Genomic DNA, 23,152 nt, shown 5'->3' on the forward strand with positions numbered 1-23,152 from the left:
AGGTTGTTGAAAAACCCAAAAAAGCAAGAAAACACAATCTGTGGTGTGTGATCAATACAAGGACATCAATCTAAAAAATGCCCTCAATTGATTGAGAATGGTGGATGGGAGAGTGTCCATGCCATGGGCTACTAAGTGCAAAACCAGCCAAGGCATGATCCATACTCAAATACTTACAATCCGGGATGAAGAGATCACCCAAACATGAGGTGGAGAGAGCCTCAACAACCTTAACAACAAGGAGGATTTCGTCCAACACCCCCTGGGATATATCAAAAGCCATTCACACCTATGCAACCTCAACCACCTCCGGTTCAATCAAATTCAGGTACATTTTTGGATAATTATAAGGTTATTCAATTATTAACCACTTTGACGTAGGGCGTACAAAATGAAGCTAAGGAGGTGGATCACTTGAAGAAACAAATGGGGCATATGGTGGAATTCATGGGACAATTTAGAGACCAAGGAAAATTACCTAGTTCAACCATTATCAACCCAAAGAGAGGATTTGAATCTACCAAAGCTATCATATTGAGAAGTGGAAAAGAAGTTGGAGTTGAGCCAAGACCATCCAAATTAAGTCAACAAAAGGATGGGAAGTTGCAAATTGAGGAAGAAGGACAAGGCCAAGCCACGACAAATGTAGCAACACCTTTGTCGCAGCCACTTAGAGACCCCAATTCATCCAATTCATCCAATTCGTCCAATATAGGTAAGTTGGGTTCAAATTCCATTAATTCTAACCCTATTCCCTCCAATGTACCTTTCCCTTGCAGATTTATGCAAGCAAAGAAATAGGAGAATGACAAAGACATTCTTGAGACATTTAGGAAGGTACAAGTCAACATTCTACTCCTTGATGTAATCAAACAAGTTTCAAAGTATGCCAAATTCTTGAAGGAGCTTTGCACAACAAAGAAGAGGGTTTCGAATAAAGAAGTGGTGAGGGTAAGTGAAAATATTTCCGCTGTTTTACAAAGGAAATTACCTCCAAAATGCAAAGATCCAGGTAGTTTCACAATCCCTTGTGTTATTGGCCAAACTAAGTTTGAACACGCTATGTTAGACTTAGGAGCTTCAATTAACGTCATGCCATACTCTATTTATGAATCCATGAACCTAGGAGAGCCGCAAAATGATGGTGTGATTATTCAATTAGCCGATCGTTCTAATGCATATCCAAAGGGAGTTTTGGAAGATGTTTTGGTGCAAGTTAATAACTTGATCTTCCCGGCTAATTTCTATGTGCTTGAGATGGAAGATATGGCCCATTCCACATCCTTGCCGATCCTTCTTGGGAGACCATTATGAAAACAGCCCGCACCAAGATCGATGTGTTCAAAGGGACTTTAACGATGGAATTTGATGGGGAAGTTATTGATTTTAATATTTATGAAACTATGAGATATGCTAATGATGATCATTCATGATTTTCTATTGATATCATTGATTCATTGGCGTAGGAACATCTTGAACAATTACATGAAGATGCAATTGAAACGGTCATTACAAGTGGAATGAGAATCAAAAACCAAGTGGCAGCACCAATTCAAACCATGTCGTGCCCCCTTGTGATGATGTAATTGAAGTGGCGGCTGCCCTCGAGTCATTGCCACGGAAAAATGGTAAGTCCCCAGCCCCAATTTCAATTCCCGTTTCAACTAATAAGTTGTTTCCTTCAGTGATACATCCACCTTCCCTTGAGCTTAAACCATTACCAAACCACTTGAAGTATGTTTTCTTGGGCGAACAAGAGACCTTACCTGTCATTGTGGCTTACTTACTCACGGCACAATAAGAAGACAAATTGGTAAGGGTGCTAAAGGAGTACAAAACAGCCATTGGTTGGACCTTGGCCGATATCAAAGGAATAAGCCCTACTACATGCATGCATCGTATACTCTTGGAGGAGGGGGCTAAACCATCTCGAGAAGCTCAACACAGACTCAACCCTCCAATGATGGAAGTCATGAAGAAGGAGATTATCAAACTCCTTGATTGTGGCGTGATCTATTACATCTCTGATAGTTGTTGGGTTTCGTCGGTTCAAGTTGTTCCAAAGAAGTCCGGAGTCAAGGTGGTGAAGAAAGAAGAAAATGAGCTTGTGCCCACATGTATCCAAAAAAGGGTGGAAAGTTTGTATCAATTATAGGAAGCTTAATGCCACCACAAGGAAAGATCACTTCTCTTTGCCATTCATTGATCAAATGCTTGAAAGGTTAGCGGGTCGTGGTATGCAGATTTGGTGAATTATTTGGTGTCTAAACAAGTTCCAAGCACCCTAAACAAACACCAACGTGATAAACTCAAGAAGGATGCACGGTTTTATGTGTGGGATGACCCATATTTGTGGAAATATACTCTGATCAGATTCTTCGTAGGTGTGTGCATGATTCTGAGTTTAATTTAATTTTAACTTGTTGTCACACTTATGCATGTGGGGGTCATTTTGGCACACAACGCATAGCCCTTAAGGTGTTAGAATGTGGATTTTGTTGGCCTACAATCTTTAAAGATGCTAGAACTTTTTGTATGACTTGTGATCATTGTCAAAGAATGGGCAATATAGGTGCAAGGGATCAAATGCCGCAGACCCCTATGTTCAATGTTGAAATTTTTGATGTTTGGGGCATTGATTTCATGGGTCATTTTCCTTCTTCATATGGTTTCACTTATATTTTGCTTGCGATTGATTATGTCTCAAAATGGGTGGAAGCAAAAGCCACCCGTACTAATGATTCTAGAGTGGTTGCAGATTTCATCAAAACTAACATCTTCTCTAGATTTGGGATGCCTAGAGTGCTCATAAGTGATGGAGGGTCTCATTTTTGTAATCGCACCATTGAGGCGTTACTCAAGAAATATAATGTCACACATAAGGTTTCAACACCTTATCACCCTCAAACAAATGGCCAAGCCGAGGTTTCCAATAGAGAAACCAAGCAGATTTTGGAGAAGATCGTTAGGCCACCAAGAAAGGATTGGAGCTTGCATTTGGAGGTTGCAATGTGGGCATATTGTACGGCCTACAAAGCACCCATTAGGATGTCCCATTTCGGCTTATCTATGGCAAACCATGCCATCGTCCCGTGGAATTAGAACACAAGGCACATTGGGCTGTCAAAACATTCAACATGGACATAGATACAGCTGGAATTCATGGGAAGCTTCAATTGAATGAACTTGAAGAGCTTAGGCTTGAAGCTTATGAGAATCCTCACATTTATAAGGAGAAGACAAAGGCATTCCATGACAAGATGATTCGTAGCAAAACATTCTCCATAGGGCATAAAGTGTTACTTTTCAACTCTCGCCTTCGTTTGTTTCCCGGTAAGTTACGTTCTAAATGGATTGGCCCTTTTGTTATTACTAATGTTTTTCCCTATGGTGTAGTCCAAATCCAAAGCTTAAGGAATGGCCAAGAATTCAAGGTGAATGGGCATCATTTGAAGCCATATTATGAGAATGTTGAAGGGCTGATTGTAGAGGATGTACCCCTCCATGCCGTGGGTTCCAATAGAGCTTAAGATGAGGTATCGTTCGGCTAGAAGACGTTACAGCAAGCGCTTCTTGGGAGGCAGCCCATGCATTCAAATAAAGAAGACTTAGGCAATCCAACAATCGACAACCAGATTTGCATTCCTAAACCCTTCTCTTTATTGCTTGTACTTTGCCATGATAGTTGTGTTTGTTAGTTTATGTTGTTTGTTTGAATGTGAGTCTTTGTTTGAAACATTGATGACAACGTTTGATTTAAGTGTTGGCGGGTGGGTGTAAACAAGCTGTTTTTGCATGATTTTCATGGGATTTTACCACCTATCACTTCTAATGTTGTTTCTCACTGTTTTGAAGTGATTTTGGTGTGTTTTGAAGTGTTTTTTATGTGTCTTGAACAAAAAATACGAAAATTTGAAAAACCCAAAAAGAGTTGTTTTAGAGTTGTTTTTGTATGTTTGTTTGTGTCTTTCAAACTTTTTCCGAAATTTTGTTTTTTTTTGTTTTTTTTTGTTTTATGACACGAAAACACTTTTAAAACAATGAATAACAACATTAGTAGTGATAGGTGGTGAATTTTGAAAATAAGTCATGAAAAGCATCTATTTACCCTCCCCATATTTAAATCAATCATTGTCCTCAATGTTTCAAAAGTAGACTCACACGCAAACAATCAAACAACACAACTAAGAAACATGACAATTATGGAAAAGTGAAAGCAATAAGGAACGCAAATCTGGTTTTGGAGCCAGAGATTCTTAGGTCTTCTGTATTTAAACGCATGGGTTGCCTCCCAAGAAGCGTTGCTTTAACGTCTTCCAGTCGGACAATACCTCCATTCAAGCTTCACTAGGGCCAATGGCATAGAGGGGTACATCCTCCACAACATGCTTCTCAAAATACTCATAGTAAAGCTTCGAACAGTGTCCATTCACTTTGAATTGATGTCCTGTCTTTAAACTTTGAATTTGGACTGCACCATAAGGAAAGACATTAGTAACAACAAAAAGACCAACCCATTTAGAACGTAACTTACCTGGAAACAATCAAAGACGGGAGTTGAAAAGCAACACTTTTTGCCCTACAGAGAACATCTTACTATGAATCATCTTGTCATGGAATGCCTTCGTTTTCTCCTTGTAAATATGAGCGTTCTCATAAGCCTTGTTCTGAATCTCCTCAAGCTCATTCAATTGAAGTTTCTGATAGGAGCATATTCATGCGACTTAAATGGCTTGTTCTCGTACATTTACGTTATGTTTCTTTAGTTTTTTTAGTTCTTTATGCTTCTTTTGTGTGTTTTCAGGTTCTAAGGGCTTAGGGAGCAAGAAAGTGCATTTTGAGGCTATTTGGAGCATTTTTGGGCATGGATTGGATAGCTTATCCATGGAGCCAAAGTTTGGACGAATTTGAAGGCCTTATATTCACTTTGGACATAAAACAAAGGGCCTAGCCCATTCTCTCTTAAACCAACCCCAAGGCCATGCATTTCCTTCCAATTCCAAAACCCACAATCACTTCAAAGGCCATGCAAATCCATATTCAACACCTTAAACTACAACCATGCATCATTACACCACCTTCTCCATCTTTATTCCACATATAATTCACCCTAGCTATCACATTCACACACATGCAAATCATGCACTCACATTTCCTAGACATGCATCACTTTAACCCACATTCACACACATGCAATTACACACACCATCTTCCCCTTTACAAAACACCATCAAAGCCGTGCTTCCCCCTTTGTTCCCCCCAAACACATGCACCCAAACAAAGCCAACCTAGCTAACCCTACATGCATTTCTTTATTCACTCTTCATCACATGCATTTTCACCACCATTCGCACACACATGCATCCTGAAAACCTTGTGCCGTGTATCCCCTTCAACTTTCCAGCTTCCCACTCATTCAATTAAGCCACCATTCATTCTTTATTCCACATACACTCATCATCACACACCTTAACAATCAACACATGCAATCACATGCATCACAACCACAAAGAACCATCCTGAAAACACATTGTCGTGGCCTACTCACAATTCCAGCATTTTCACATGTCTTTCTAGCTTTCCCTTTCATTTCCACCACTCATTCTTCATCATTTCAGCCACCTACATGCATTAATTATTAAACTCTTCATCATTGCATCCAGAAAATGAGCAAGAAAGCTTCCCAAACACATGCATACACACATCATTTCCAGCACACACATGCAAATCCAACATCAAAAACTGTCATTGCCGTGGGATCCTTGTGCTTTCCAGCTTTCCTAGCTATTTTCCACCACATTCCAGCACATGCATGCTTAAACAAACAGCCATATGTTCCCTCCACTACTCCTATAAATACCCTTGCATTCATCCATTCACAACACTTCACACAACACAAACACAACCTTTGTGCCGCAAATCCCCTTCCATTTCTGTGCAGTTTTTCTCCTCCATTGCAGCCACTATCCAACCACTTCCCATCCCTCCAAAACACTTCACATAATCCCCAAAGCTCACCTTAGACCTTGTGCTACAACAACGAGGAAGAAAAGAGTGCCTAAACGTTCATACAATTCAAGTTTGAGTTGTTGGAATGTTTAGGTGTTTCTTTGATTTCAAAGTTTAAATTGAATTCTCTTTGTTTTGTACGTATGAGAATGGAAGAGAAGAGTGCCTAAACGTTCATACAATTCAAGTTTGAGTTGTTGGAATGTTTAGGGGTTTCTTTGATTTCAAAGTTATGAGGAACTAAACCCCCTTTAGCTAGGGGGTGATTCGAAACTATGTTTATATTTGCAATATGAATTGATTAACTTTCGTTGGAATTTCATAAGTTGTGGATTCAATTTGGTTAACCGTTTGATTGATAACTTATTGATGAATGTTTATTAAGAATGCGCGCTTAATTTTCATGCATGAATATGACGCTAGAATATAAGTGAATTTCACCTAATCGTTACGAACTTATATTCACAAGTAGTGGAGGTTGCTTATAGACAACCGCGTTAAATGAATTCTTGGCACTAATTTCATGCGTATTCCATAGTAACGAATGCCTTGTCAACACTTATAGTTTTCATAATGCTTAATGATCTTTGATTGTATCTTTATTGTGCTTTTCACGTAAAGGACTTTTGGAGAATGTGGTGAATTGCGTTGCGCTAACCCATCCAATTCATTAACTTAAGGAGAACTTGACGGTTAATTTAAGCGGACCTAATTAACCCGGGGTGTTGAGTTTCACAACTTATCGAAAGACCAACTGAGAATCAATATTGTATGCAAGTGTAACATGTGTGGAGAAGAACCCCTTGGCTATTCCATCATCCATATTTTCATCACATTCATATTTACATTTTGCCTTTAATTATATTCTGTCCATTTAATTTAATATCGTCCAAACACATTTCCCCCATATTTTGTTGAGTCTTAATCATTCGTATTTGTTTTATTTTTGTATCTTTAAGCTTTTGGAGTCATAAACAGTTTCAAATTCGTCTAAATCAAGTTCTAGTTTCTATTTGAGTCAGTTTGATTGTTTTAGGCAGTTTGAGTTTTTCAAAGCCATTCTGAGTCATAGTAGTCTTGTTAAGAGTATTTACATTTAGTTTTTGTGTTTTCAAGTCAATTCAAATTAGATTAGCACCCCTAGTTAATCCCCGGTTAGAACGATCCCTACTTACATCATTACTACAATTGTCACAAATAGGGTTTAATTTGTGTGCGTATAATCTACGTATCAGTTTCCTATGAAGACCAGTTGCATCTATGTCTATATTGAACGTCTTGACTACCCAATGAGCTTGGTCTTCCAATTCAACTGGAAGATGGCATGGTTTCCCATAGATGAGCTAAAAGGGGGACATCCTAATTGGTGTTTTGTAGGTTGTACGATACGCCCACAATGCATCATTTGAATGCAAGCTCCAATCCTTTCGAGTTGGTCCAACTGTCTTCTCCAAAATCTGCTTGATTTCTCGATTTGAGACCTCGGCTTGCCCACTTGTTTGAGGATGATAAGGTGTTGAAACCTTATGCGTGACGTTATACTTCTTAAGCAACGCCTCAATGGTTCCATTGCAAAAATGAGAACCCCCATCACTTATAAGTACTCTTGGCATTCTAAATCTGGCAAATATGTTAGTTTTGACAAAATCTGCAACCACTTTGGAATCATTAGTACGGGTGGCTTTTGCTTCCACCCATTTCAATACATAATCAACATCAAGTAAAATATAATTGAAACCATGAGATGAAGGAAAAGGACCCATGAAATTAATACCACAAACATAAAAAATTTCAACTGAATAGATTAGGGCCTGCGGCATTTGGTCTCTTGGACTTATATTCCCTGTTCTTTGACAACGATCACAGGTTATGCAAAAGTTCTAGCATCCTTAAATATACTAGGCCAATAAAATCCACATTCTAGAACTTTAAGTGTTGTTCTTTGAGTGCCAAAATGACCCCCACATGCATAAGTGTGACAGAAAGTTAAAATTGAATTAAACTCAGATTCATGCACACACCTATGAAGAATCTAATTAGGGCAATATTTCCAAAAGTACAGGTCATCCCACACATAAAACTATGCATCCTTTTTAAGTTTGTCACGTTGGTGCTTGTTTAGGGTGCTTGGAACTTGTTTAGACACCAAATAATTCACTAAATTGGCATACCATGGCTCACTTACCTCAACGAACAGTAGCTACTCGTCTGGGAATGCTTCTAGGATGGGTAATGGCTCCTCATCATGTACCAAACGGCTCAAGTGGTCAGTCACCATATTCTCACATCCTCTTTTGTCCCTAATTTCTATGTCAAACTCTTGAAGAAGAAGCATCCAGCGAATAAGCCTTGGTTTGGCTTCTTTCTTTATGAGTAAGTACTTCAAAGCTGCATGGTCAGAGTAAATTATAACTTTAGTACCAAGTAAATAAAAATGAAACTTATCTAAAGCAAACACAACAGTAATTCAATTGAGCTTCGGGATGCGTAGTAAATGACGTGTGGCTTCTTGTCCTTCTGTTGTCCCAAAACAGCCCCTAAAGCATAATCTGAGGTATCACGCATAAGCTCAAACGGAAGGCTCCAATCTAGTGGAACAATGATAGGTGCCGAAGTGAGCATCTTCATAAGGTGATTGAAGGCCTTCTCACATTCTTCATCGAACACAAATGGCACATCCTTCTGTAGAAGTCAGCTGATGTGAAAATTAATTGACACATAAAGTAAACCCTATTTGTGACAATTGTAATATATATGTAAGTAGGGATCGTTCTAGACCGAGGATTAACTAGGGATGCTAATCAACTCAAAACTGACTCAAAAACACACTTAACTAGACTCTAACAACTCAAAACAAGCTAAATAAGCTCAAAGCACACAAACTAAATTAAATTGACTCAAAACAGGTCCTAGGAAGTGATTTGGATGAAAATTGAACTAAAAAAAATCAAAAGAGATATGGACAGATTCAAACGAATTGAAACAAAACTAACACAAATAAGAACTAAAGGGTTATTTGGACAAATTTTAAACTCTACTTGACTCAAAACACTAATAGAACTAAACTGAATAGATTCTAACTAAGTTAAAACACCAAATATTAAAGGGGGATTGATTTTTACGAAATTAATTAAACTAGGCAAACTGCAAAACTAAACAGGTTAGACACTAAATTGTTGAATTAAAGGTGAAAACCTAGTTAGAGGGTCCTTCTCCACACATGACATATGCATACAAACCAATTTCCAGTTATTATTCCTTTAGACTATGAATGACAACGCCCCAAGTTAATTGCATTGCACAACCAACCATCAGATTTTCCATATTTCATTGAATTGAATGAATACGCATCACAACCAAATTACCTTTCTCAAGTTCTCTATATGAAACGCATGATAGAGATACATATCAAAAGTCATTAAGTTTTATGAAAATCATAAGCATTGACAAGGCATTCATCACTATGAAAACCATGAGACTTCTGCCAAGGATTCACTTAACACAATCATGACTAGTGACTTCCACTACTTGTGAATATAAACGAATAACTATTACATGAAACTCCTTTATATTCTAGTGAAAATTAACTTGACACACAAATTAAACCCTATTTGTGACAATTGTAGTAGATATGTAAGTAGGGATCGTTCTAGACTGGGTATTAACTAGGGATGCTAATTAGTATAAATAAGACTCAAAAACACTAAACTAGACTCTATAGACTCAAAACTAACTTAAGACACTTAAAACAACAAGCAACAATCAAAAAGACTTAATTCTAGACCTAACAAGTGATTTGGACGAAAATAGAACTTAACTTGACTCAAAAGACTCAAAGAAAACAGATTTTGACTCAAATAACAAGACTAAATGAAAGGGGGATTGTTTTTGACGAATTTAAAACTTAAAACAAAAACTTTGTAGAAAACACTTTGGAAAAACGAAATTAGGTGAATTAAATGGGTGACAGGCTAGTTAGAGGGTCCTTCTCCACATATGATATATGCATATAAAGCAATTTCTAGTTATTTTTCCTTTAGACTATGAATGACAACGCCCCAAGTTAGTTGCATCGCATAACTAACCATCAGATTTTCCTTATTTTATTGAATTGGATGGAATATGCATCGCAACCAAATTATCTTCCTCAAATTCCCTATATGAAACGCATAATAAAGATACATATCAAAAGTCATTAAGTTCTATGAAAATCATAAGCATTGACAAGGCATTTATCACTATGAAACGCATGAGACTCATACCAAGGATTTACTTAACGCGATTGTGACTAGCAACCTCCACTACTTGCGAATATAAGTGAATAACTATTACGTGAAAGCCCCCCTTATACTCTAGCATCAAATTCATGCATGCAAATTAAGTGTCGACCCCCAACCCACATACATAAACAGTTTTAATAACATAGATAAGCAAATCACATCCAAGACTCAAGAAACAATAACTGGATATAATCAATTCATATAAAACATATAATCATGGCTTCGAATTCACCTCTAACTAAAAAGAAATTAGTTCCACCTGTTCATCATAATTGAAAACCAAATTAATATAAACATTGAAATAAAACTAAGGATAGAATACACCTACAACACTCCACACTCCAATGGCATGCACGGCACTCCTTGGATGGCAGATTGCACAAGTCTTCTTCTCCTTCCTTCCTTGCTTGCGGCACTAGGGTGATGTGGTGTGAATTATGGTGTTTTATGGCTGAATGTATGAATGAATGAACGAGTGAATGGATGGGTTGAATGGTGCGGCATAGGGTTGTATTTATAGGCTAATTTATGCACAATATCTGAAGGAAAAGGATTGCACAATCCAATGGGAAAAGGGTTATGGTTTGGCAAAAACCAAAACGGAAAGGGATAGGGAATTTTCGCCAGAAATTAAGGGCTTCTAGAACTAGGTATTTTGTGGCAGACATTAGACTTCTAGAAGGGATAAATGGCAGATTTCTGGACCCAAATGGATAAGGACATATGATATAGGTGTAGGAAAGGGATTACAACTCCTAAACCTCCAAGGAATGGCCTATATGCAGCATGCACAAGGATTAGGCTTCTAGAATCTAAGTTGTGTGTGTAAATGTATATCCAATCCCTTCAAAATAGCTAGATTTAAGGCACAACCTGATTTGGATAGGATAAGATAGGATAATGTTAGATTTAGGAAAGGATAAGGTTGGTTAGGATAAGATAAGATAAGGTTGGATAAGGTTCCTTATTTCTTGCTCTTTCCTTATCTTCTTTGCATTTGAACTTCTTTCTCCAGATTTGTAGCCTTTCCTAGCCTCTTTTGACTTCAATTTCGTCCATCCACTTTGCTCCATGGTTAAGCTATCCAATCCATGCCCAAAACCGCTCCAAATAGCTCCAAAATGCACTTTCTTGCTCCTTTTGCCATTAGGACCTAAAAACATATGAAAATAGCTTAAAAGACTTTAATAAGTAGTAATTAACTATCTAAATGCAAGGAAACAGCATAGCTAAGTAGCATAAATATGCTCCTATCATCTAGCACCAAATTCATGCGTGTAAACCAAGTATTGATCCTCAATCAACATACATAAACAAGTTTTAACAACTCAGATAAGCAAATCACATTCAAGACTCCAGAAACAATAACTAGACGTAATCAGTTCATATAAAACATGTAATCATGGCTTCGAATTCACCTCCAACAATAAAGAAATTAGTTCCTCATGTTCATAACAATTGAAAAGAAAATTAAAAAAAACATCGAACTAAAACTAAGGACAGAAAGAACCCAGAAACACTCCAGACTCCAATGGCAGATTACACCGCACTCTTCTTCTCCTTCCTTCCTTGCGGCACTAGGATAATTTAGGTGCATGTGGTGTGAATTTTGGTGGTTGATGGCTGAATGAATGAATGAATGAGTGAATGGATGGTAGGTGATAGGAGCATATTTAGGTGACTTAGTTAGCTTGTTTTCTTACATTTATGTTGTTAGTTCTTAGTTATTTTAGTATTTTGAACTATTTTCGTGTGTTTGTAGGTCCAACGGGCTAAAGTGGCAAGAAACTGCAATTTGGAGCATTTTGGAGCAGTTTTGGGCTTGGAATGGTTAGTACATGCTTGGAAAAAGGTAGATGGATTAAATTGAAGACCAAATGAGGCTAGGAATCTGCTAAAGAGATGGAAGAAAATAATTCAAGATTTGGAAGTAAAGAAAGCAGCCACAAAGTAGGAAACATGAGTTAAACTTCCTTATTTTGACTTTGTTTCCCTAAATCTTTCCTACATAAGTTCCAGCTACCAAAGAGGGTCCCTAATTAATTTAGGACACTTAAATACAAGTTCTAGAAGCCTTAATCCCAGCCAAAGGGGGATGCCACACCCAACTTACCCTTTATCCTTCGTTGCCGTGCAAGGGAAACAACATTCCCTTTCCTATTCTCCTTGCCTCAAATCCCTTCCTTTTTTCCCTTAGGATTCTGACTTTAATTCTCCTTTTCCTTGGGGATTTAGGGTCCAATTCTTTCCTAAACCATTTAATTAAAGTTAAGATCCTTTCCCTAAAATAAAAAGCTTGTGCCGCACCCATACACAGATTCCATTCATTCACATACACAACCAGCCATCATTCATCCTTCTAGACCTTCATCCGCAGCCTTCATCACCTTCCATACAACATTCCACACCTATTCTTGCACCATATGTCCCTGCCATTCATCTATCCTTCACCCTAACACACCACAACCCACTTTTCATACCCTTAAACCCTTGTGCCGCAGCATAGCAAGGAAGAAGGAGAGGAGAAGCAGGCTTAGATGTTTTTGCATTCAAGTTAGATTGTTGGAATGTTTTTAGGTGTAATCTATCTTTTGTTTTCAATGTTTAATTTAAGTTTTCTTTGTTTTACTATGAACATGAGAGGCTAAACTTGTTTTAGCTAGGGGAGATGATAGGAGCATATTCATGCGACTTAAATGGCTTGTTCTCGTGCATTTACGTTATGTTTCTCTCGTTATTTTAGTCCTTTATGCTTCTTTTGTGTGTTTTTAGGTTCTAAGGGCCTAGGGAGCAAGAAAGTGCATTTTGAGGCCATTTGGAGCATTTTTGGGCATGGATTGGATAGCTTATCCATGGAGCCAAGAGGATGGACGAATTTGAAGGCCTTGTATGCACTTGAAGACACAAAACAATGGCCCTAACCCAATTACATTCACCTTGCCTTGGGCTTAACACAAACACCATTCCTTGCCATGCAAGGGGGAGCAATTTGGGTCCATTTCATGTACTTAAACTCTAGCCCAATCCACAATCACTTCAAAGCCATGCAAAACCTTTCAACACCCTTTAATCTTCCCCCTTTAAGTTATGATTTTATTTCCTAACCCTACATGCATTATTTATTAGTATCTTTACAAGACATTATCATTGCATAACATTCCATTTCCACCTCTTTCCCACCTAATTCACATGCCTTCATTCATTCTTTATTCCACTTACACTCATCATCACACACCTTAGCAATCAACACATGTAATCACATGCATCACAACCACAAAGAACCATCCCCAAAACACTTTGCCGTGAGTTCCCACTCCCATTTCCAGCTTTTCATAACTTTTCCTAGTTGTTTTATTACATACATTCCCCCTTCATTATTCCAAACACATGCACCCATAATCATTCATCCCCTCCTAGCTGCAATATTCCCTCTTTTGTTCCCCCATTTCACCTATAAATAAGCATCCAACACTCCTCAAAATTCACTTACTCTTCCATACACATTTTCAGTTACAAACACCAAGCAACAAACCCATTGCATTGCCGTGAGTCCCACTTCATTTTCTGCATATTTTCTCTTCATTCTTCCATCTCCAACCACTCCCTACTCCAAAACACTTCACATAATCCCCAAAGCTCACCTTAGACCTTGTGCTACAACAACGAGGAAGAAAAGAGTGCTTAAACGTTCATACAATTCAAGTTTGAGTTGTTGGAATGTTTAGGTGTTTCTTTGATTTCAAAGTTTAAATTTAATTCTCTTTGTTTTGTACGTATGAGAAGGGAAGAGAAGAGTGCCTAAACGTTCATACAATTCACGTTTGAGTTGTTGGAATGTTTAGGTGTTTCTTTGATTTCAAAGTTATGAGGAACTAAACCCCCTTTAGCTAGGGGGTGATTCGAAACTATGTTTATATTTGCAATTTGAATTGATTACGTTTGGTTGGAATTTCATAAGTTGTGGATTCAATTCGTTTAACTGTTTGATTGATAACTTATTTATGTATGTTCATTGAGATTGCAAGCTTAATTTTCATGCATAAATATGACGCTAAAATATAAGTGAATTTCACCTAATCGCTATGAACTTATATTCACAAGTAGTGGAGGTTGCTTATAAACAATCGCGTTAAACGAATTCTTGGCATAAGTTTCATGCGTATTCCATAGTAACGATTGCCTCGTCGATGTTTATGATTTCCGTTGAACTTAATGATCTTTGTTGAATGTCTCTATCATGCGTATTCCATAGTTAGGGACTTTGATTAAGAATAATTTGGTTGTAATGCGTATTCCATTCAATCCAACGAATTTAGGGAAATCTGAAAGTTAATCTAAGCGGATCTAATTAACTTGGAGCATTGAGTTTCACAACTTATCGAAAGACCAACTGAGAATCAATTTTGTTTTGCAAGTGTAACATGTGTGGAGAAGAACCCCTTGGCTATTCCATCATCCATATTTTTATCACATTCATATTTACATTTTGCCTTTAATTATATTCTGTCTTTTTAATTTAATATCGTCCAACCACAATTCCCCCCCCCTATTTTGTTAAGTCTTAATCATTCGTATTTGTTTTATTTTTGTATCTTTAAGCTTTTGGAGTCATAAACAATTGCAAATTCGTCTAAATCAAGTTCTAGCTTCTATTTGAGTCAATTTGATTGTTTTAGACAATTTGAGTTTTTCAAAGCCTTTCTGAGTCATAGTAGTCTTGTTAAGAGTATTTTAATTTAGTTTTTATGTTTTTAAGTCAATTTAGAAGGTTTTAGCAAGCCCTCCTAATCCCCGGTCTAGAACGATCCCTCACTTATCCATTCTACTACAATTGTCAAACGAGGGTTTAATTTGAGTGTCAAGTAAAATCTCGCATCAAATTTTGGCGCCGTTGCCGGGGATTAGCAACTTTGCTAATCCTTTGTCTTTATTTTTATATTTTGTTTTTCGTGCATTCTTATTTCAGATTCTTAGTTTGTTTGTTTCCTTGTTTTTTTAGGTACTGTGTATGACTCGTAGCTCTCGGCCTATTATAGAGAACATCTCCGACTTTGACGGTGATTTTGAACGCACTTTGAGGAGAACGAGGAGTCAACAAGAGCCACCACAACCTCCACCACAATCTGGGCTTGAAGAAGACGAAGTAGGTGTAGAAGAAAAGCCCACGGATCAGATTTTTGAAGAAGAACAAGCCATGGCAGCAGATAATAGAACCATCAAGGAGCTTTCGGCCTCGGGTTTGGATAATGCATTGCCTCTTTGTATCCAATACCCCACGGCTGCAGAGGGGAAGACTGAGGAATTTGAACTCAAATCCAGTTTGTTACACCATATTCCGAAGTTCCATGGCTTGTCTATGGAAGACCCCAACAAACACTTGAAGGAGTTCGAGGTGGTTTGTTCGAGCATGACCCCCGTCAATGTGGATGGGAGTATATTGAAGATGAAGGCCTTTCCATTTTCACTTATGGACAAGGCCAAAGATTGGCTCTACGAACTAGCCCCGGGAACTGTGACTTCGTGGGAGAGTATGAAGCGTGCTTTCTTGGAGAAATTCTTCCCTACTTCGAGAGTGATTCTCCTACGGAAGAAAATTAGTGGTATTCAACAGAATCATGGTGAGACATTCCCGGCTTATTATGAGCGCTTCAAGGGCCTTGTAGCTTCATGTCCTCAACATCAAATGAAGGAGGAACTTCTCCTTCAATATTTCTATGAGGGCCTCCTTCCTATCGAACGTCAAATGCTTGATGCATCAGCGGGAGGAGCATTGGTGGACAAAACACCAAGGGATGCCAAGATTCTCATAGCCAACAGAGCGCTCAACGCTCAACAATATGAAGGAGTGGGCCAAAGGGAAGCCCCACGGCAACAAAGTATAAATGAGGTGAGTGCTATTTCTGAAATTCAATCACAACTTGCTAATCTTAATTCTCTTGTTTCTCAGGTTGTGATTGGTCCAAAAGCACAAGAACACCAAGTTTGTGGCGTGTGCTCAATTCAAGGGCATCCATCCGACAAGTGCCCTCAACTAATCGAGAATGGTGGTTGGGAATCTGCCAATGCAATTGGTTTCCAAGGACAAAATCAAAACAACCCATACTCGAACACTTACAATGCCGGATGGAGGGACCATCCAAACTTCAAATGGAGGGAGCCACAACAAGCTGCCCAACAAGGAGGATTTAGGCCAAACCCCCCTGGTTTTTATTCCAAGCCGTATGCACCCCAACAATCCCAACAACCTTCGGCATCATCTCATTCAGGTACGTCTTTGGAAAGTAATCAAGCTATGCAATTACTAACCTCTATTTCGCAGGGGTTGCAAAATCAAAACAACCGGATAGAAAATAACGAGAAGGAGATGATGGATATGAAGAAACAAATAGGGCAGATTTCTGAGTTCCTTGGACAGATTAGAGAGCAAGGAAAGCTTCCTAGCTCAACCACAGTCAATCCAAAGGGAGGATTCGAATCCGCCAAGGCCATCACCCTAAGGGGTGGAAAAGAAGTTGGGACCAAGCCAAACAATCCCAAATCTGCCCAGAAAGTAGATGAAGAGAAGACACAACCTGAGGCAGATCACCCTAACTCGGTCAAATCAGGTAATTTAAGTTCAAATTCATGTACTTCACGTCCTAATCTGCCCAATGTACCTTTTCCTCGCAGGTTCATGCAAGAAAAAAAGGAAGAAAGCGAGAAGGACATTCTTGAAACGTTCCGGAAGGTGCAAGTGAACATACCGCTTCTCGATCCAATCAAACAGGTTCCAAAGTATGCTAAATTCCTCAAGGACCTATGCAATACAAAGAGAAGGAGGACAAACAAAGAGGTAGTGAAGGTAAGCGAGAATGTGTCCGCTGTTTTGCAACGTAAAGTGCCTACCAAGTGCAAAGACCCCGGTAGTTTCACGATTCCTTGTGTGATTGGACATAATCGTTTTGAACATGCCATGCTTGATTTAGGTGCATCCATAAATGTCATGCCTTATTCTATTTATGCATCTATGAATTTGGGTGAATTAAAACAAGATGGTGTAATTATACAATTGGCCGATCGTTCTAACGCGTATCCAAAAGGAGTTTTGGAAGATGTGCTTGTGCAGGTGAACCATTTAATTTTTCCAGCTGATTTCTACGTCCTAGACATGGAGGATTCAGCCCATTCTACATCTTTGCCGATTCTCCTTGGTAGGCCATTCATGAAGACGGCCCGAACAAAGATTGATGTATACAAAGGCACCTTGACAATGGAATTCGATGGGGAAGTGATTGATTTTAATATTTCTGAAACTATGAGATATCCCGTTGATGACCATTCTTGTTTTTCCATTGATGTTATCGATTCTTTGGCGCAGGTATACCTTGAAGAATTGAACGAGGACGCCCTGGAAACAACCATCACTAAGGCCATAGAGCGCAAAAATGAAGGATTTGGGCCAATGCAAGGCCACGGCAAGGAGGAGGAATTCTTTGCAATGGGTTCTAGTGAAGAAATAATTGAGGTTGTGGCAGCCCTTGAGTCATTGCCACAACAATATGGTAAGGTTCCACTCTCACTTTCCAATTCAGTTTCCACTAAGATGCTACCTTCTGTTGTTCAGGCACCATCGCTTGAACTTAAGCTGTTGCCGGACCATTTGAAGTATGTGTTTTTGGGAGAAAGCGAAACATTGCCCGTCATCATTTCATCAAGTCTCACGGCAATGGAGGAGGAGAAGCTTATGAGGGTGCTGCGAGAGCACAAAACGGCCATAGGGTGGACTTTGGCCGACATTAAAGGAATAAGCCCTACCACATGCATGCACCGTATACTTCTTGAGGAGGGGGCTAAACCAACTCGAGAGGCTCAACGCCGTCTCAACCCTCTGATGATGGAAGTGGTGAAGAAGGAAATAATCAAGCTTTTGGATTGCGGAGTGATCTACCCTATCTCCGATAGCCGTTGGGTCTCTCCAGTTCAAGTCATTCCCAAGAAGTCCGGAGTAACTGTTATCAAGAATGATGAGAATGAGCTCGTGCCTACACGCATTCAGACTGGATGGCGAGTATGTATCGATTACCGGAAGCTAAATGCCATGACTAGGAAAGATCACTTTCCTTTGCCATTCATCGACCAGATGCTCGAAAGGTTAGCCGGTCATGCTTTTTACTGTTTTCTTGACGGATACTCTGGATATAACCAAATTGTGATAGCCCCGGATGATCAAGAGAAGACCACATTCACATGTCCCTTTGGAACATTTGCTTATCGTCGCATGCCATTTGGCTTATGCAACGCACCGGCCACTTTCCAAAGGTGTATGGTAAGTATATTTTCCGATTTTGTTGAAAAGATCATTGAGGTTTTCATGGATGATTTCAGTGTATTTGGGAGTTCATTTGATAATTGCTTGGATAATCTGACCTTAATTTTGAAACGATGTGTTGAAACTAACCTTGTCTTGAATTGGGAGAAATGTCACTTTATGGTGAAACAAGGTATAGTTTTAGGACATATTGTTTCAGAAAAAGGAATTGCAGTAGATAAATCGAAAATAGATCTTGTACGTCACTTACCCTCTCCTAATTCGGTTAGAGAGGTACGTTCGTTTCTTGGCCATGCAGGGTTCTATAGGCGTTTTATCAAGGACTTCTCCAAGATGTCCAACCCTCTTTGCCGATTGCTTCAAAAAGATGTGCCATTCAAGTTTGATGAAGAGTGTAATTCGGCATTTAACCAACTCAAGGAGAAGCTAGTCTCGGCCCCCATTATTGTACCTCCAGATTGGAGCCTTCCGTTCGAGCTCATGTGCGATGCATCCGACTATGCATTAGGAGCTGTTCTAGGACAAAGAAGAGACAAGCGGCCGCATGTCATATACTATGCCTCTCGGACTCTCAATGATGCCCAATTGAACTACTCCACGACGGAAAAAGAACTTCTAGCTGTGGTTTTTGCTTTAGATAAATTCCGTTCATATTTAATTGGTACTAAAGTAATCGTTTATTCTGATCATGCAGCTTTGAGGTACTTGATCACGAAAAAGGAAGCAAAGCCGAGGCTTATCCGTTGGATTCTTCTTCTTCAAGAATTTGATATTGAAATCCGGGATAAGAAAGGAAGCGAGAATGTAGTGGCTGACCATTTAAGCCGAATGATCCACGAGGAGCATGAACATGCCGTACCTATCCCTGAAACTTTTCCCGATGAGCAGCTGCTATCCATTGAGGTAAGTGAACTATGGTATGCAGATTTAGTGAATTACTTGGTGGCTAAACAATTTCCAAATGAACTAAACAAGCACCAACGTGATAAGCTTAAAAATGATGCACGTTTCTATGTTTGGGATGACCCTTATTTGTGGAAGTATTGCTCAGATCAAATTGTACGTAGATGTGTGCATGATTCTGAATTTCACTCAATTCTAAGCTTTTGTCACACATATGCATGTGGTGGTCATTTTGGCACACAACGCACTGCCCTCAAGGTTCTAGAGTGTGGTTTTTATTGGCCGACTATATTTAGGGATGCTAGAACCTTTTGTATGTCTTGTGATCGTTGCCAACGAATGGGTAACATAGGTACCAAGGACCAAATGCCGCAAACCCCTGTCTTTAATGTTGAAATTTTTGATGTTTGGGGCATTGATTTCATGGGCCCTTTCCCTCCATCTTATGGTTTCACTTATATCTTGCTAGCCGTTGATTATGTTTCTAGATGGGTGGAAGCAAAAGCCACCCGTACTAACGATTCTAAGGTGGTTGCAGATTTCGTGAAAACTAACATTTTTGCTAGGTTTGGAATGCCGAGAGTAATCATAAGTGATGGAGGGTCTCACTTTTGCAATCGGACCATTGAGGCGTTGCTAAGAAAGTACCATGTCAACCATAAGGTCTCCACACCTTACCATCCTCAAACAAATGGCCAAGCCGAGGTGTCTAACCGAGAAATCAAACAAATTTTGGAGAAGACCGTTGGACCAACAAGGAGGGATTGGAGCTTACGTTTAGATGATGCACTGTGGGCATATCGTACGGCATACAAAACACCCATTGGGATGTCACCTTTTCGGCTCGTCTATGGTAAGCCATGTCATTTGCCCGTAGAGTTAGAGCACAAGGCACATTGGGCCGTGAAGATTTTCAACATGGACATAGATGCAGCGGGAGTTCATAGGAAGCTCCAATTGAATGAACTTGAGGAGATTCGGAATGAAGCCTATGAGAATGCCCGGATGTACAAAGCCAAGACCAAAGCATTCCATGATAAAATGATTCGAACCAAGACCTTCACAGTTGGGCAGAAAGTGTTACTTTTTAACTCTCGCCTACGTTTGTTTCCTGGTAAGTTGCGTTCTAAATGGATTGGCCCGTTTGTTGTTACTAATGTTTTCCCTCATGGTGCAGTGCAAATCAAAAGTTCAACGACGCAGCAAGAATTCAAAGTGAATGGGCATCGATTGAAGCCCTATTACGAGATGTTTGAGGAGCATGTCGTGGAGGAGGTACCCCTCCATGCCGTGGAACCTAGTCAAGCTTAAACGGAGGTACCGTCCGGCTGCAAGACGTAAAAGAAAGCGCTTCGTGGGAGGCAACCCATGCATCCGAATAGAGAAGAACTTGGAAACCCCTTTAAGAGACTTATTTTTATTCCTTTCTTTTTCTTTACTGCCTTTACTTTGCTTTCTTTCTCGAATTTGTTTATTTGCTTGCTCTGTTGTGACTTTCTGCTTAAAACATTGAGGACAAAGTTTGATTTAAGTGTGGGGGGGGGGGGGTAAACAATTTGTATTTGCATGAATTTCGTGGGATTTATTCACCTTTCACTTAGAATGTTGTTTCTTGATGTTTTAAGCGTTTTTAGAGTGTTTTAGTGTGTTTTATAGTGTCTTGGTATAAAACTCCGAAAATTTGATAAAAAAAAAAAAAAAAAAAAAATTTCTTTTCTTTGTTGCTATTTCGTTTCTGCCTTGTTAGGTTGTTTAGTTGTTATTGTTTGTTTGTTTATTAATTGTGTGAGTCTATGATTGTAACATTGAGAAAATGTTTGATTTATTGATAGGCACTGCTAAACAAAGAAAGATGGTGCTTCACAAAGGGTGTTTGCTTAAGGCCTCACTACGTGGCTTTACTCTTGAAGCGGAAGGCGTAGGAGCGGAAGGCGTAGGAACAGAAGGCATTGGAGCGGAAGGCATAGGAGCAGAAGGCATCGAAGATAGAGCATTCCAGGCCTCAATACTTGGCCAAGCGCTGGATGAGCCAGGAAAAAGGTGCCTCTGGAGGAAAGACGAAAACCTTTGACGGTCACTGTGAATCCGACCTTCAGACTCTTGCAGCTCATCAAGCTTCCTCTTCATGCCCGTCGAATAGTTGTTTGCAAGCACGTGCAAACTTCTATTCTCATACTTCAGCTGCTGGATCTCTTGCTTGAGACTTTCCACCTCTGCCATCAATGATTCCACCTGACGGGAGCGGGCAAGCAGGCGTTGGCCCATGTTGGACACAGAACTCGCACACTGAACACTAAGTGCGAGGGACTCTTGAACGGCCAACTCATCGGACCGTCCTGACAGCAGCCTACTATCTTTCGGAGTGAGGAGGTTCCTAGCTACTATTGTAGCTGTTGTGGCGTCCTGCATCACGGAGTCTTCACCTGTGAGAGGACCGTTAGAAGAAAAGAAAGAAGGGCGCCATACGTTACCTTGACGCGACGCGCCCGCATCACTGCTAAGGCTCAATTCCAAGCTAAGGTTCGATGAGTTTGCCATTTTTCAAAAGTGTTCAAGGGGTGGATGGAGTTAATTCTCAAAGGGCCGGAGTCGATTTTTCAAGAATGGGATTTCTTCAGAGTGTATTTGTTGGGGTGATCGATAGCTCCATAAAAAGCCATGGCGACGCGTCCACCGATTCAGAGATCCGGATTTTCCTCCGCAAATTTCGACGACGCATTCGCGGCTTTTCAGAAAACGCGTTCAGCTTTGTCAAAAGATATCTGACAAAGCTGATAACACGTGGAGGCCATCATCTCAATTACACGTCTTTAGCCGACAAGCGCAAAGTTCGGCGACGCTTTCTCTGCTTTTCAGAAGACGCGTGCAGCTTTGTCAAAAGGAGCCGCATCTGCACTACCACGTGTCGTTCAGAAATCGAAGGGGCGCCTGCTCAGAAATCGAAGAGGCGTGTTCAGAGATCGAAGAGGCGCCACTATTTCAAAAAGCCAGATTTGCGGGATCAAAACGTTTGTCGACAAAGGTAAAAAATACCACCACTTGATATTATCTCTATATATGTCGACCTTCGTCTTTTATGGCAGGGCAAACCTGAAGAAAAATGCCCAACTCTCCCTCACCTCTGAGGGCGTACTCCCAGCAAAGCCTTTCGAAAGACTCAATTCTTTCTTCTTCCCAAAAGATGATACCAGATGCCTGGAGTACATATGACCCAGGAGGAAACAGCACAACAAATACATGTGCTGATTCATTCACCGCTTCTTCAAAAGCAAAGGTATCTCATATCATCAAGGTTAAAAGCAAAAGTATCTCATATCATGCTCTTTCCCTGTCTTTTTCTTTGTCCTTGTTCTTACTCGCATGGCAAAGTAAAACAAGCAATCAGCCGGCACTTGGAGTCAGTCTTCCGTTCTGGAGCCAACTGCCTGGAATCTATTCCTGATTGCTTACCTAGCGTTGCTCTCGAGTAGTCATCTTCAACGGTTGATACACTTCCGGAGAAGGGACCACTTCTGCAAAGGGGAGCGAGTAAGGCAAGTGCAAATGATACATTGAAGCATGTGGAGACAAACATAGGCTGAGTTATCCTCCAACCCTTTTCAATACGAATTGGAAAGATTGAACAAAGAAACAGATAAAAGGGATAAGCTCA

General features: G+C 39.7%; 1 protein-coding gene across 1 annotated transcript in view; it reads left to right on the forward strand.

Moving 5' to 3' along the window:
• The first annotated feature begins 426 nt into the window (after window positions 1-426).
• Window positions 427-23,152, forward strand: part of LOC148697020 (uncharacterized) — a 68,112-nt gene continuing 45,386 nt past the window's right edge. The window contains exons 1-3 of the mRNA XM_088693429.1: window positions 427-715; window positions 15,575-16,092; window positions 16,930-17,646. Of these exons, the coding sequence (XP_088549555.1) occupies window positions 427-715; window positions 15,575-16,092; window positions 16,930-17,646 (1,524 nt within the window). The remainder of the gene's footprint in view (window positions 716-15,574; window positions 16,093-16,929; window positions 17,647-23,152) is intronic.

Source organism: Pyrus communis, chromosome 5, assembly GCF_041283825.1.
Source record: "Pyrus communis isolate YQ-2024b chromosome 5, ASM4128382v1, whole genome shotgun sequence".
NCBI lineage: Eukaryota > Viridiplantae > Streptophyta > Magnoliopsida > Rosales > Rosaceae > Pyrus > Pyrus communis.